The 12625-nt window shown below is 24.1% G+C and overlaps 2 protein-coding genes across 6 annotated transcripts; one reads left to right on the top strand and one right to left on the bottom strand.

Moving 5' to 3' along the window:
• Nucleotides 1-360: 360 nt before the first annotated feature.
• Nucleotides 361-7074, bottom strand: LOC413802 (pleckstrin homology domain-containing family M member 2). Its single transcript, XM_397241.7, has 9 exons — nt 6698-7074; nt 5564-5759; nt 5305-5492; nt 4033-4227; nt 2262-3965; nt 1955-2179; nt 1297-1878; nt 1113-1232; nt 361-1001 (listed from the first exon to the last, which is right to left on the bottom strand). Exons 1-9 carry the CDS (start codon nt 6914-6916, stop codon nt 885-887), a joined length of 3546 nt encoding a protein of 1181 aa, XP_397241.4. The 5' UTR covers nt 6917-7074; the 3' UTR covers nt 361-884.
• LOC107965692 (poly(ADP-ribose) glycohydrolase) lies at nt 6248-12552 on the top strand. 5 transcript variants are annotated; one of them, XM_026445900.1, is made up of 11 exons: nt 6248-6365; nt 9158-9267; nt 9414-9574; nt 9664-9780; nt 9912-10070; nt 10149-10402; nt 10554-10658; nt 10725-10889; nt 10963-11281; nt 11360-11594; nt 11693-12552. In XM_026445900.1, exons 2-11 carry the CDS (start codon nt 9168-9170, stop codon nt 12418-12420), a joined length of 2343 nt encoding a protein of 780 aa, XP_026301685.1. In that variant the 5' UTR covers nt 6248-6365; nt 9158-9167; the 3' UTR covers nt 12421-12552. The 5 variants fall into 5 exon arrangements, with proteins under 5 accessions (XP_026301685.1, XP_026301687.1, XP_016772532.1 ...); XM_016917043.1 differs by lacking the exon at nt 6248-6365 and adding an exon at nt 8701-9078 and having other exon boundaries at nt 10554-10654; nt 10730-10889; XM_026445898.1 differs by lacking the exon at nt 6248-6365 and adding an exon at nt 8701-9078.
• Nucleotides 12553-12625: the final 73 nt, after the last annotated feature.

Genomic DNA, 12625 nt, shown 5'->3' with positions numbered 1-12625 from the left:
ATATTAATTATCAATATTTAAATATTGAATTAATGAATAAAAGCACCTTGAATGTAATATGGCAATATATTCAATGATTCATTTTTAAAAAGTTAAGAATATAAACAAAATTTTAACAAAAACAAAATTTTTAAATTACTAAAATATATACTTATATATATATATACACACTCATACATACATATATATGTAACATATATATATATATATATATATATATATATATATATATATATACATATATATATATACATATATATGTATTATAAACAAAAAATATAAAAAATAAAATTAAAAAGGTGTTATTATCATTATTATCAATATTATTATTAGTAGGAATGTTAATTATATGTCATACACTTACTTTAAAAGCAATTTATAGAATGATCTTTCATTACAGAAGCTGCATTAAGCCTTAATGTTATTTTATTAAATCTATCATTTGGTATCTATAGTGCACTTTCAAATGCAGATTAAATATGATTATATAGACATCCATGTTAACTGACACAGTGATTTTTGATGCATTCATCATTATATATATTACAGTCCTGTGTGCTGTTATCAATGATAAATACTATAGTTTATACTATTAAAAAGATATTGCACCATTTTATTAAATTAGCACATTGACATTACGTGTTACTAAATATTTATACTTTTAGTTATAATATATAATCTTTTATGTTTTATCACTCTTATGTCTCAAAGGAACAGAGTGCTGATTTTGTGTGATTATTTGTTTATAATATAATATTCGATTTTATCGATTGTTGATATATAATATCTGTGTTGTATGAATTCATCAAATATTTATATTTTATCAATTTCTATTTCTCAATAGAATGATACGATAACTATTGTCTATCGTTGCATCTTATTATTTAATCAATTATTGAAGGTAATAAATATTGCCATGCAAGTTCTAACTCTTTACTGGCATCTGAGCAACGTCGATGAAGCTTATCTTCTGGAGGAAGCGTCATCATAGGAAATTCACCCTGAAAAAATAATAAATTTTTAAAAATTATATATAAATTATATATAATCAAAAATATTTTTTATTTTATTTTTTATTAATAATTTTATAATGATTAAAAAAAAATTCGTACCAAACTTGCATCAGCCCACAATGTTTCTAGAATTTCTCTAAAGGTACATAATTCTGTATAATTTGTAAAATATATGACCCAATCACCACTACTTTCATGTACTTCTCGACATGCAAATTCCTGAAAATATTGTATAAAAAAAAATTATACAATAGTATAGATATTTATAATTTTGATTACATACCAATATACACCAAGATTGTTGTGTTAATGGTACTCTGAAAGCTGTAAGATCTTCTACAGAAGCACAAGAAAGCGTTTGTCCACGTTGTTTGCCAGGAAATACTTCTTTCATAGCTACTAAATGTTTAGTAGTTGTAATAAGGCTACATGGCAATGGTTCTCTTTTTTCTGAAATATCAAACAATCCAGAAGCGCTTTGAACGAAACTTTGTAACCATTCTGATGCAACATATTCATCTGGAGCGGCAAATTGAAAGGCCTTATTTGGTTTTAAGAGTATTTCGAATGTGTGAGGACGATGAGAATTGGGAATTCTTCGACATCCTTGACAAAGACCACCTTTCAATGGAATAGCTCTTTTTGGTAATCGTTGACTTGCATCCGTAAACATATAAACAACTCCACCTTTAAGAACAAAGTATCCAGCTTCCCATGGATTAGTTGGAGCATTAGGATGAAGTTGTTGATATGTATGTGGTCTATACATAAGATCACCTTCTTTTGTTGGACCACATGGCGTGCTAGGTGGTGACATATGTTCATCTTCTATATAAATAAGATTGTAATGTTCAATCTTTTCATCCTAAAATATAAATTGCACTAATTTATAAAAAAATTAACTTTTTTATAAATGTTTCAATACAAAAATATATATGTACAGAATGAACAGCAGTATCACAAAGAAGTGATTGCCTTAAAATATGCATATCTTCATAACTTAATACTTTAACAGCTGGAAGCCTCGGTTTTATCGGAGATCTTCTTATAGCCATTTCTAAATGAGAAATTAATTCTGAAGTAGTTTGGGAACTTCCCGTAGAAAATAAATATTGCATTTCATAATCTGCATTAGATAATAATATTGTTTGTGCATTTGGTCCAATCTAAAAAATATATTTTTTTAAACTTTATAAATATAATATTATTTATTATAATATAATATTTTTTATTATGAGCAAAACCTACCATTATAACATCCAATTCGTTATAAGGAATAACGAATTGATTACTATAAGTATGATCTACTTTTGAACCTGTTAAATATAATGTTTTATCAGTTAATAAAGCGATCATCGGTTTACTTTCTCCATTTGTCATATATGAACTTCTAACTTTATATACTTTATATAACTCCTCTGTTTTATCTCTATAAATATGTTTCTTAAATAATTCTCTTAATTTTAAGCTAACTTTTTCTCCACTAAATTCTTGTTTTTCTGCTGCTACATTTTCTTGTATTTCTCGATCCAGATTATCATTGAATTCTTTAAAAGAATCATAAGTTGTTTTAATACCTGTGATATATAAAGGATTCGTTTTTTGTGATTTTTTACTTCTTTTAACTTCAAATTTTCTCTCGGTAATAGATTTTAAAAATCTACTCAATAATGATGTTTTAGATGGAGCCTGTCTTAAAGATGGAGTTAATAATTTGTTGCTATTTTCTCCCGTTAATATTGATGTAATATTACGTTTCTTTGATGGTGAAGCTAAATGTCTACTATTTCTACGTTCCTCTACATCTGATGTAGTAGTACTATCAATATCTGACCAATCACCAGAATTAGTATATTTTTTCGAATTAGATGGACAAGGCATTTGAACTTTTGTTGGAGGATCTTCTACGATATTTCCATATTCTTTTTCAACAATATATGCTTCTTGTGCTTCATTTTCTTTTAATTCAATTTCCATTTTCGGTCTAAGTGCTTTTCCAGGATCTTCTTGACCTTCTGGAGCACCTCGTTCTAAAAGTGACAATCCACAAGCACACTTACAATTGTTCTGACATGGTAATTGTTCACAGATTTTTGGCGATCCTTTTTTTTCACAATCGCTATCAAATGTACTTGATGATGAAGAATAGGAATAATAATCTGAATGTATATTTCTGGAATTAACATTCTTTTGAATATAAGGGGAATCTCCATGAGCACACCAACTATATCTTCCTTTTTGTGTATCTTTTTTCTGAATCGAATTAGGTTTTAGAAAACTCATAGAAAAATCTGCATAATTTTCATCATCATCTAATTTCATAGTTTTTAAGATATCTTCATGAAAACTAACGCGTTTTTTACTTTCTCCGCGTTTTTTTTTACGTTGTCTACGTTGTACTATAGCTTCTGAGCTAGAAGATGATAAAATACTAGCATCAATCATATTGATAGTATTCAAGATACCATATGGAGGTTCTATATTTTCACAATCTGAAATGGTCATACTAAGTTCTAAGAGATTTGTATCATTATTAATTACATATGAATTTCGAGGATCAATATTTCTTTTAAAGCTGTAACCACCATCACTATAATATGTAGTTCTTTTATTTAAGTCTTTAACTCCATTATCATTTTTACTACTTAATTTATCTAACTTTGACTCATCTAAGCTCTTACTGTAAAAATCATAATCTTTTAAAGTATCCAAACTAGAACAGTTAAGCTCATTATCATCAAGTTTTCTGGTTAAATTTTGATTTGCTATATCGCTTTTTGTCATTATGGTGGTTTGAAATTTGGTAACTATTCCAGGTGATTGAGTAGGTGTTTTTCCATCTTCACTAGAATCACTGGAACTGAAATTTTTATTGTCTTCTATACAGTTATTCATTATTGTTTTATATCTATTATTCCGATACCTCGGAATTTCTTCTACATGAAAATCTTCCTAAAAATATGAAAAAATATATAATTTAATATTTCCTTAAAAAAAATATTAATTTAAAAATTTATACCTCTTTATAACTACTAGCATCTGTTTCATTAGCAAGATCCATGTCACTATCAAAAGCAACTCCACTATCACCTGGAGAAGCCAGACTTGAAGAAACACTGGATGATCTGAGATGTAATGATAATATAGTTCCAGAAGGATTTACACTCATAGGTCTTTGAGGCATGTAATTGCAAATATCCAAATATGTGACATCCTATATTAAAATAATTAAAATTTATTTTAATATAAAATAATAAGATGGCTTAAAATTAATGATTGAATTAAATCTATAAGTTTTAATAAATAAAATTAAATATAATTAATAATTTTATAAAAGTATAATTTTTAAGGATAATTCTAACAATTTTATGGCTATGCTATAATATATGCTTTATCAATGTCTTTCTTATTATTCTGAACAACTTTCAAAATTCAAAATGAAACAAGCATTGTAACTACATGAAACTATATCTTTATATATATATAATTTCATACATTCTGCTTTTTATATGAATTTCTAAAATATATACATCAATACTCTAATTTAAATAATTTAATTTTTGATTATATTCTTTCATTTGATTATTTATCAATATTTTCAATTATCAATTATATCAATTTAATACAAAATTTAATACAAAAATTAATACAATAAATAAAAGATAATAAAAATATATGATATTAAATAATCAAATGAAAGAGATCAAAAATTAAATTATTTAAATTAGAGTATCTTTTATTTTCGTATTAATTTAATACAAAAATTAATACAATAAATAATATTAATATTATATTATAACATTATATTATATTTTGAATAATTCTTTATATTTTTGCATATTATAAATAATTATTTGGTAAATATATCTCTAAATTTTTATACAAAGGATTTTCCATAAACAAAAGACAGATTATATAATAATAAAAAAAAATAGATTTATATGATAAGTTATTGTTCTTAAATTCACAAAAACAAATTCATCTTTTTTTAAATATCAAACATAATTTATTATTGAGATAATTGTAACTATGGAGTGATACACACTGATATCAATTGAGAATGTAAAATAAAAATTATAAAACATATTTATGTAAAATGCTGATAATTATACAAATTAATATAATCATTGATTTTTATATTTTATGTGTATGTATAAAATGTAAAATGCAAAATATAAATACTAATATAAAATATATGAAATATTAATATTTCATATATCTAGTAGAAAAATAATATTACAATAAATATTAATAAAATTTTATTAATATTTCATATAATAATTCTACATACCAGTTGCAATGTGAAAGACACATTTTCTAAACCAGCAAGAAGATTAACTAATTGATTAGTTTTATCTGCATCTCGAACAAGTGCATGTGGAAAATATTGTTTTTTTAATGTTTTTGTATCTCGTAATAAGCAAGCTAAATAACTTTCAAAGCTGCCTTCACTAAGAGTATGATAAAGCCATGCCCTGCCTAAAAAATATAAAGATGCATTATAATTTTTTTTTATAAACATTAAAATTTATAATTTTAAATATTTTTACCTTTTCCAATAGAAGTTAACACACTCTGGAGAGCATGAATTACAACAACGGTATCTTGATGACTAAGTTCACGAGCTGTACCCCAATATCCATGTCTTTCTATACGTAGTCCATGGCGTAAAGCTCTATCTAACCAGTAGACCAACCAAGAATCACCATCTAAGACTACTGTGCCATATAAACTTTGAGCATAAACCTAATAAATACAAATAAAAATATCATGTTTATTAAGTTATAAAAAATTAACGTAATTTTATTGAATAACTTTCAATATTAATAATTCTAATATACAAATTTAATTAAATATGTTATATTTATATAACATATAAATTTATATACATATAAATTTTTGTCAAAATTGAAAAATTATTTTTCGGATGAAGATATTTAATCTAAAAAAATAGATATTTTAATAATTATTTCTCATAAAGAAGTATAACATATTTATATTTATTAATAATTATTATCATTATGAATATTAAGTAAAAAAATAAAATATTAAACATCCAATAATTACGATACCAACAATAACGAATAATTAAAATTAAGTGTTGAAATTTTATTGTTTTGTGAAAATATGAAATAATTCATAAGATGACAATTTCAAGATTCATCGATCCCCCCAAGGATCTCACAGAATAATAATGAATTAATATAATTGACTGACAATTATACGAACAAAGAGGTAAAGGCACGTACGTCAGTGGAGGAGTCACGACGTGGAACAAGATGTTGAGTAAGTTGCAAGTGAGAAACGGGAAATCGTGATGACGAGAGGAGCACATGTACTTCTTCAACACAGGTTCGCGCGTTCAAAAACAATAAAGATAATAAAACTCATTTAACTGTTAAATGTTTGACGCACAACCGAGCATGTAAGTGCATGTCACTTCAGTTTCAGCTGTTTCGTCATGGTTAAGTATTTTAAGAAAGTCGTTTTTATCTGCGAGGAAAAAGGAATGAAAATCTATCTCAGTCATTTAAGAAGAATTTCATAGGAGAGTAGAACGTCAATAGTTCGATATATATCAAAATTCGAGAAAGGAAAGTACATATATATATATATATATATATGTATACAGACGACGTATGGCCTTGATACGTCTTTTCCACATTGAAGTAGACAGCACTCACCAATTTGACAGCTTTGGTTAATTCTTGAAGTATTCTTCCCTTGGACAGTACCTTATCGGTACAAAGGTCCATATCTTCTTGACTCGGCATATCGATCTCTAATCTTACATGATTCTCATCATAAGATAACACGAATTTCGAAGGAAAAGAAAGAAAAAGCCGAAGTCGAGGTAGACGAGACGGCTTCGATGCGACGTTGGTGAAGTCGCACTGACACATTCGCCGGGTAGAGTCATTGATTTTAGCTAAGCGCAGGCCAGGCGCCAATATCAAACTTCTCTTTATAATTGTCTTTTCTTTATTTTTTTTATTATTTGCGATACCCTTACTGGATTTATATTAACTATCAAGCTGATTAGAGATAATAAAATTTAAACATTCATTTGGATAAACATAACAAGTAACATATAATTATCAATTTTTCTTTGTTGTATATTTCAATATAATATAAATTATTTAATCAGGATTAAGATTCATTTATATTAAATTAATATTATTCATTAATAATTAATAAATTCAATTATAATTTTATGTATAATTAATTTTAGACTAAAAAAATTATTACAATATCAAAAAATTCATATTTACGAAATATATATATATATATATATGCGATAATTTGTTATAATAATTCATTATAGAAAATTTGAAAAAAATAATTGATATTATTAATTAAAATTATTTTGATATTAAACATTTTTTATCAAATTTAGTAACAAATTGTTTTTTAATCTTTTTTTATAATTAATATTAAAATGTTATATGTAATCTGATTTTTGTCAATATTTTAAATATTCTAAAATAACTTACATATATTCGTTTAATAATAATCATATAACTTATCTATGTAAGTTATCTATGTTATATATTTCACTTAAATAATAGATAATTTATTGTGCACGTAAATAAAATATTTTTCTGTATGATAAATAATATGATAAATAGTATGATTTTAATGGATCATTGAAATTTGTTATGGTAGGTTAAAGGGTATATGCATAACATGCATAATTATCATTTTCTTATATTATAAGCATTTTTTAAATATATATTGTACATTTTGAATTGCCTGTTGTTGATTTATGTTATTTTTAAGTTTGACGTATCGACAATTTTTTTAAAAAGAAAAATATCGATAATATCAAATGTATAATTATTTAAAAAAAATAATTGAAATATATGATAAATACATTATGAAATAATTGCATTAGTTACATTAATAGTTACATCTTTTATTTAATATGCAATCTAAAATTATAAAATTTCAATTTTTATTTTAAAAAAGATGATATGTTTTTTATAAATAATTTCTAATAATTTTTAAATTGCAAACAAATTTTAAAATAAATTGAAAAACAATTTATAACATGAAAAAATACTTACTTTATTAAATTTTAAAAAATAGAAACTTTATTTTTACATACAATGTATTTTCATATAATATATTAAAAAAAAGATATGTAAAAATGTAATATAATATGAGATATTATAGAGTAATACTTTTTTTTTATTTTTTTTTTGTATTTACATTACATAGATATAATAGATAGATAAAAGACAAAAAAATAATATCTAATACGATCAACAGTTACTAAATAAAAAAATTTACTCTATAAGAAGTGGAATTTTCTACGATCAATAAAATTTTCTTAAATCTTATTAATAAAATAACTATGTATGTGAATTTTAATATCTTATTTATTTATATTTTTTTATTATATTATTTATATCATATATCATATAGAAATATATTTTTTTATTAAAATTTATATATATATACATGTATCTTGTATAACAAATTAACTTACAAATTGTTCCTATAATATACAAAGTATTCCAATAACTTTTATATTTGCATAATATATAGTACAATAAAAGTAAACAATTTTGCATTTCATGTAAATAATTATTTTAATCATTAAAAAAATATTTTGAAATATTTTTCCCCTATTAATTAAATTTTCCCTAAATGGTATATTCGATTTATTCCAATACCTTATTCATAGTAATTTGTGTTTCATGCAATTTCAGTACTTACGAAATGTTGCGTACTATTATATAGAAGTGTAAAGAATATTCAGATGTAAAGTGCAAATGTAACTTTTAATATAATTTATAAAAATATTATTTAATATTATTAAATAAAATTTTCTTTTTATGTACCGTTATGTCTAATTTTCCCGCAATACGTTTATCATCACGAAGAATTGTGGCGCCAAAGCAATATACGCGTAATATTGGTTTTAATAATTATACATATTTGAAACGATATTTTAAAGAATTATTGAAAAATTTTTCATTATTGTGATAATTTATTGTCACTTCAAGATTATTTTATTTTTGAGATGCATTATATAGTTTTTACACATCGTTTTATTTTTGTACGTAAGAATTTTCATTTCACTGTATTATTTATCGTTATATTTTATTATTATTATATTTTATTTGTAATTCTCTTAGTTAAAGAATTATGTCGGATCCTGGATTGTCGCTTGACGAGGAAACGCTCTCCCCAGATATCTTCAACGATGTAGATAATATGACAAATAATCCTGTAAATTCTGATGATTGTAAGACATTAATTAAACATTTAACTTTGAAAATTTGAAATTCGGGAAAATTAAAATTGAGTGTATACATATGTATTATATATATATATAAAAAATATATATATATATATATGTTTTAATTAACTATTTATTTCTATTTCATAAAGCAAGTTCAATGTTAGTTGATGTTACTGAACCAGAACCTGTGGATGATGTACCTGAATGGAAAGGTGTGAACATGGATGAAATACATAAAGGTTTAGGTATATATGATTGTCAAGAATTACCACCTATTTGTCCATCTTCATCTCATATAGTATTAATATCGGTGAATATTAAATTCAATAAATAATTTTCATTAATATATATGAATTTACTTTAAAAATGATTATCTTTAAATAATTTATCTTAAAATAGTTACCATTACCAGCACGTGGAACACCAAAACCATATCCTACATATCAAGTAGAAAAATGGTGTCAGGATTATGTTAGAATGCCACATTCAAAACATAGTGTATATCCAATAGATGAGGTAAATAAATTATATATATAAAATTTATAAATAATATATAATATATAAATAAGTCAAAATTATTAAATAATATAATAATTGATATTAATTAAATAATAATTAATTGTTATTAAATTTATATTTTATTATAGAATGGAACTAGGCGTTGTCGAAACAGATGGGAAATAATACAGGAATCTTTACTTCAAAATTTTATTTCAACCCATCAACTAGAAAATGCAATACTTTCTTATAATCATATATATGCACAACGTTGGGATTTTACTGCACTTCATCATTTTTTTTCTGAGGTAACATCTTAAAAAATTTTTTATATTTTCTTTCAATATTTTTAAATATTTTCATTATACAATAATTCCAAACTAAAGGTACTTGATGAAGAAGAAGCAAATATTTTCTTTGAAGTATTAATGCCAAAAATGGTTCAGCTTGCTTTGCAACTTCCTGTTTTGGTAACAGGTTCAGTGCCTCTTTTAAAACGCCACACTAATGGTGCAATAAGTCTTAGCCAGTTACAAATCGCCTCTTTACTAGCTAATGCATTTTTTTGTACATTTCCAAGACGTAATTCAACTAATCCACAGTCTGAATATGGAAAATACCCATACATCAATTTCAATAGGTATTTTGTTATGCAGTTTTTAACTAAATTAAAATTGAATATGATTATTAAAAATTGACATTGTATAAATAATATAATGTAAAATAATGCAAAAATAATTATAAATAATTAAAAAAACTCATTTAATATATTAATATACACATTTATATAGGTTATTTTCAGCATATAAAGAAGGAAAATGGAATAAATGTGAATCTGTAATGGAAAAAATGAAATGTATATTTCATTATTTTCGCAGAGTAACATCTAAAGGTGGGTACGTTAATATTTATTTAATGATATATAGAGAACCAATATATTATTTATTATAATTTTCCCATAGAGCAGCCCCAGAAGGTGTAGTAACAATTCAACGACGATATATTCCTAAATCCGATTGTCCAAAATGGGATGAACAAGTACAGAAATTGCTACCTTTACATATTACAAGTAAAGGAACAATAGAAACAGAAGGAACTGGATTTTTGCAAGTGGATTTTGCTAACAAGTATATTTTTAATTTTGAATATTTAATTAAATTAGCATCAAAATACATTTATAAAAATATAAAATACTTTTAGATATGTAGGTGGTGGTGTGCTTGGGTTAGGATGTGTACAAGAAGAAATAAGATTTGTTATTTGTCCTGAATTAATGGTGACAATGCTTGTTACGGAAGAATTAGATGATACTGAAGCATTAATTGTTAGTGGTATTGAAAGATATAGTAAATATAAAGGTTATAGTAACACTTTTAAATGGGTTGGAGACTATGTTGATGAAACACCTAAAGACAGTAGCGGAAGAAGATTAACATCTATTGTTGCAATAGATGCTCTTTATTTTACACATACACAATCGCAATTCAACATAAATAATATAACAAGAGAACTTAATAAGGTTTAAAATTAATTAATATATTATAAATAATAGTTGATTAATTGTGTAAATTTTAATAATTTTTATATTTTTTTATAGGCATATGTAGGATTTGTTGGTTGCGAAGGTAGCAAGAATAATCTTCCTGCTGTTGCAACTGGAAATTGGGGATGTGGTGCATTTCGTGGAAATCCAAAACTGAAAGTTTTATTACAATTAATGGCTGCAGCTGTAGCAGGTCGATCAATGGTTTATTTTACTTTTGGGGATACAAATTTACGAGATGCTATTGCTGAAATGTACATGCACTTCGTAAAACATGAAATAAATATAGGTAATTTAATTTATAATTTGTATCTAAATATTTTTTAAATATATTATTTAAAATATTTTTAAAATATATGGAAAAATTTATTGTATTATATGTTTTAGCTCATATTTTTTCATTGTTGGTGCAGTATCAAGAATTTGCTTCAACAGGAAACTTAGATTTTTATCGTTTTTTATATAATCGTAGTAAAATAAAATCATTTACACAACATTTAAATACAAATATTCATACAAAAATTTCTATAACAAAAGAAATTTTGAAAAAAAGTAAAAGCATTAATAATGGAGAAAAAAGATCTTTTCAGTTAGATACCAAAAAATATCCTGAAATGGAAGAAGAAAAAATACAAGGTTGGTTAACTAATATTGATGAAGATATTAATAGTAAAAGAAAAACGGAGATTTTAAAAGAAGAATATATAGATACTAAAAGAATTGTGGAAAAAGAACAAATTCAAAGTAAAGATAATATAAAGAAAAAAGAAGGACAAATTTATGATAGAGATAGTGTAGAGAAAAAAAGAAAGCAGTCTTTATGGAAAATTTCAGAGGATACGACGCAGACTAAAACGATTCAAGAATGCCGATTATCTGGTTTAGAATTATTAGATACAAAACAAGATCTTATTTCACAATATTCGGATAGTGGTTGTAGTGATTCGACCAAAGATGAAAGTCATCAATCAATGAAGACTTCTACAGATACACATAATACATACAAATTAATTCAAACTTTAGGTGAAAACTCTATAGTTCCAAATAAAAATGAATCACCAACTAAAAAATCTGGACAAAGAAAAATTTCAGATTTTTTTCAACGAACAAATTAAAAATTTTTAAGCATTTATAATTAAATAATTCTTTTACTTTATTAAATTTTGACACAAGACTTTCTAAACACATATGTACTTTGTATATAATGTAATAATGCGAATAAATAAAAAAGTAATTAATTTTGCAAATATTGTGTTTTTCTTACTATATTGATTAATATAGTTTCAAACGAAAACATATAAGATTATATTTATACTTGAA

Source organism: Apis mellifera, linkage group LG16, assembly GCF_003254395.2.
Source record: "Apis mellifera strain DH4 linkage group LG16, Amel_HAv3.1, whole genome shotgun sequence".
Taxonomy (NCBI): domain Eukaryota; kingdom Metazoa; phylum Arthropoda; class Insecta; order Hymenoptera; family Apidae; genus Apis; species Apis mellifera.
The sequence above is the reverse complement of the archived record's forward strand: the minus strand, read 5'-3'. Positions and strand labels throughout refer to the sequence as shown.

Coding starts and splice junctions, on each gene's coding strand:
- LOC107965692 (XM_026445900.1), top strand. CDS start 9,168: ATGTCGGATCCTGGATTGTCGCTTGACGAGGAAACGCTCTCCCCAGAT. Junction 9,268..9,413: donor TCCTGTAAATTCTGATGATT/GTAAGACATTAA, acceptor TATTTCATAAAG/CAAGTTCAATGTTAGTTGAT. Junction 11,282..11,359: donor TAACAAGAGAACTTAATAAG/GTTTAAAATTAA, acceptor ATTTTTTTATAG/GCATATGTAGGATTTGTTGG.
- LOC413802 (XM_397241.7), bottom strand. CDS start 6,916: ATGTGTCAGTGCGACTTCACCAACGTCGCATCGAAGCCGTCTCGTCTA. Junction 5,760..6,697: donor TAACCAAAGCTGTCAAATTG/GTGAGTGCTGTC, acceptor TGTATTTATTAG/GTTTATGCTCAAAGTTTATA. Junction 1,879..1,954: donor GTGATACTGCTGTTCATTCT/GTACATATATAT, acceptor TTTATATTTTAG/GATGAAAAGATTGAACATTA.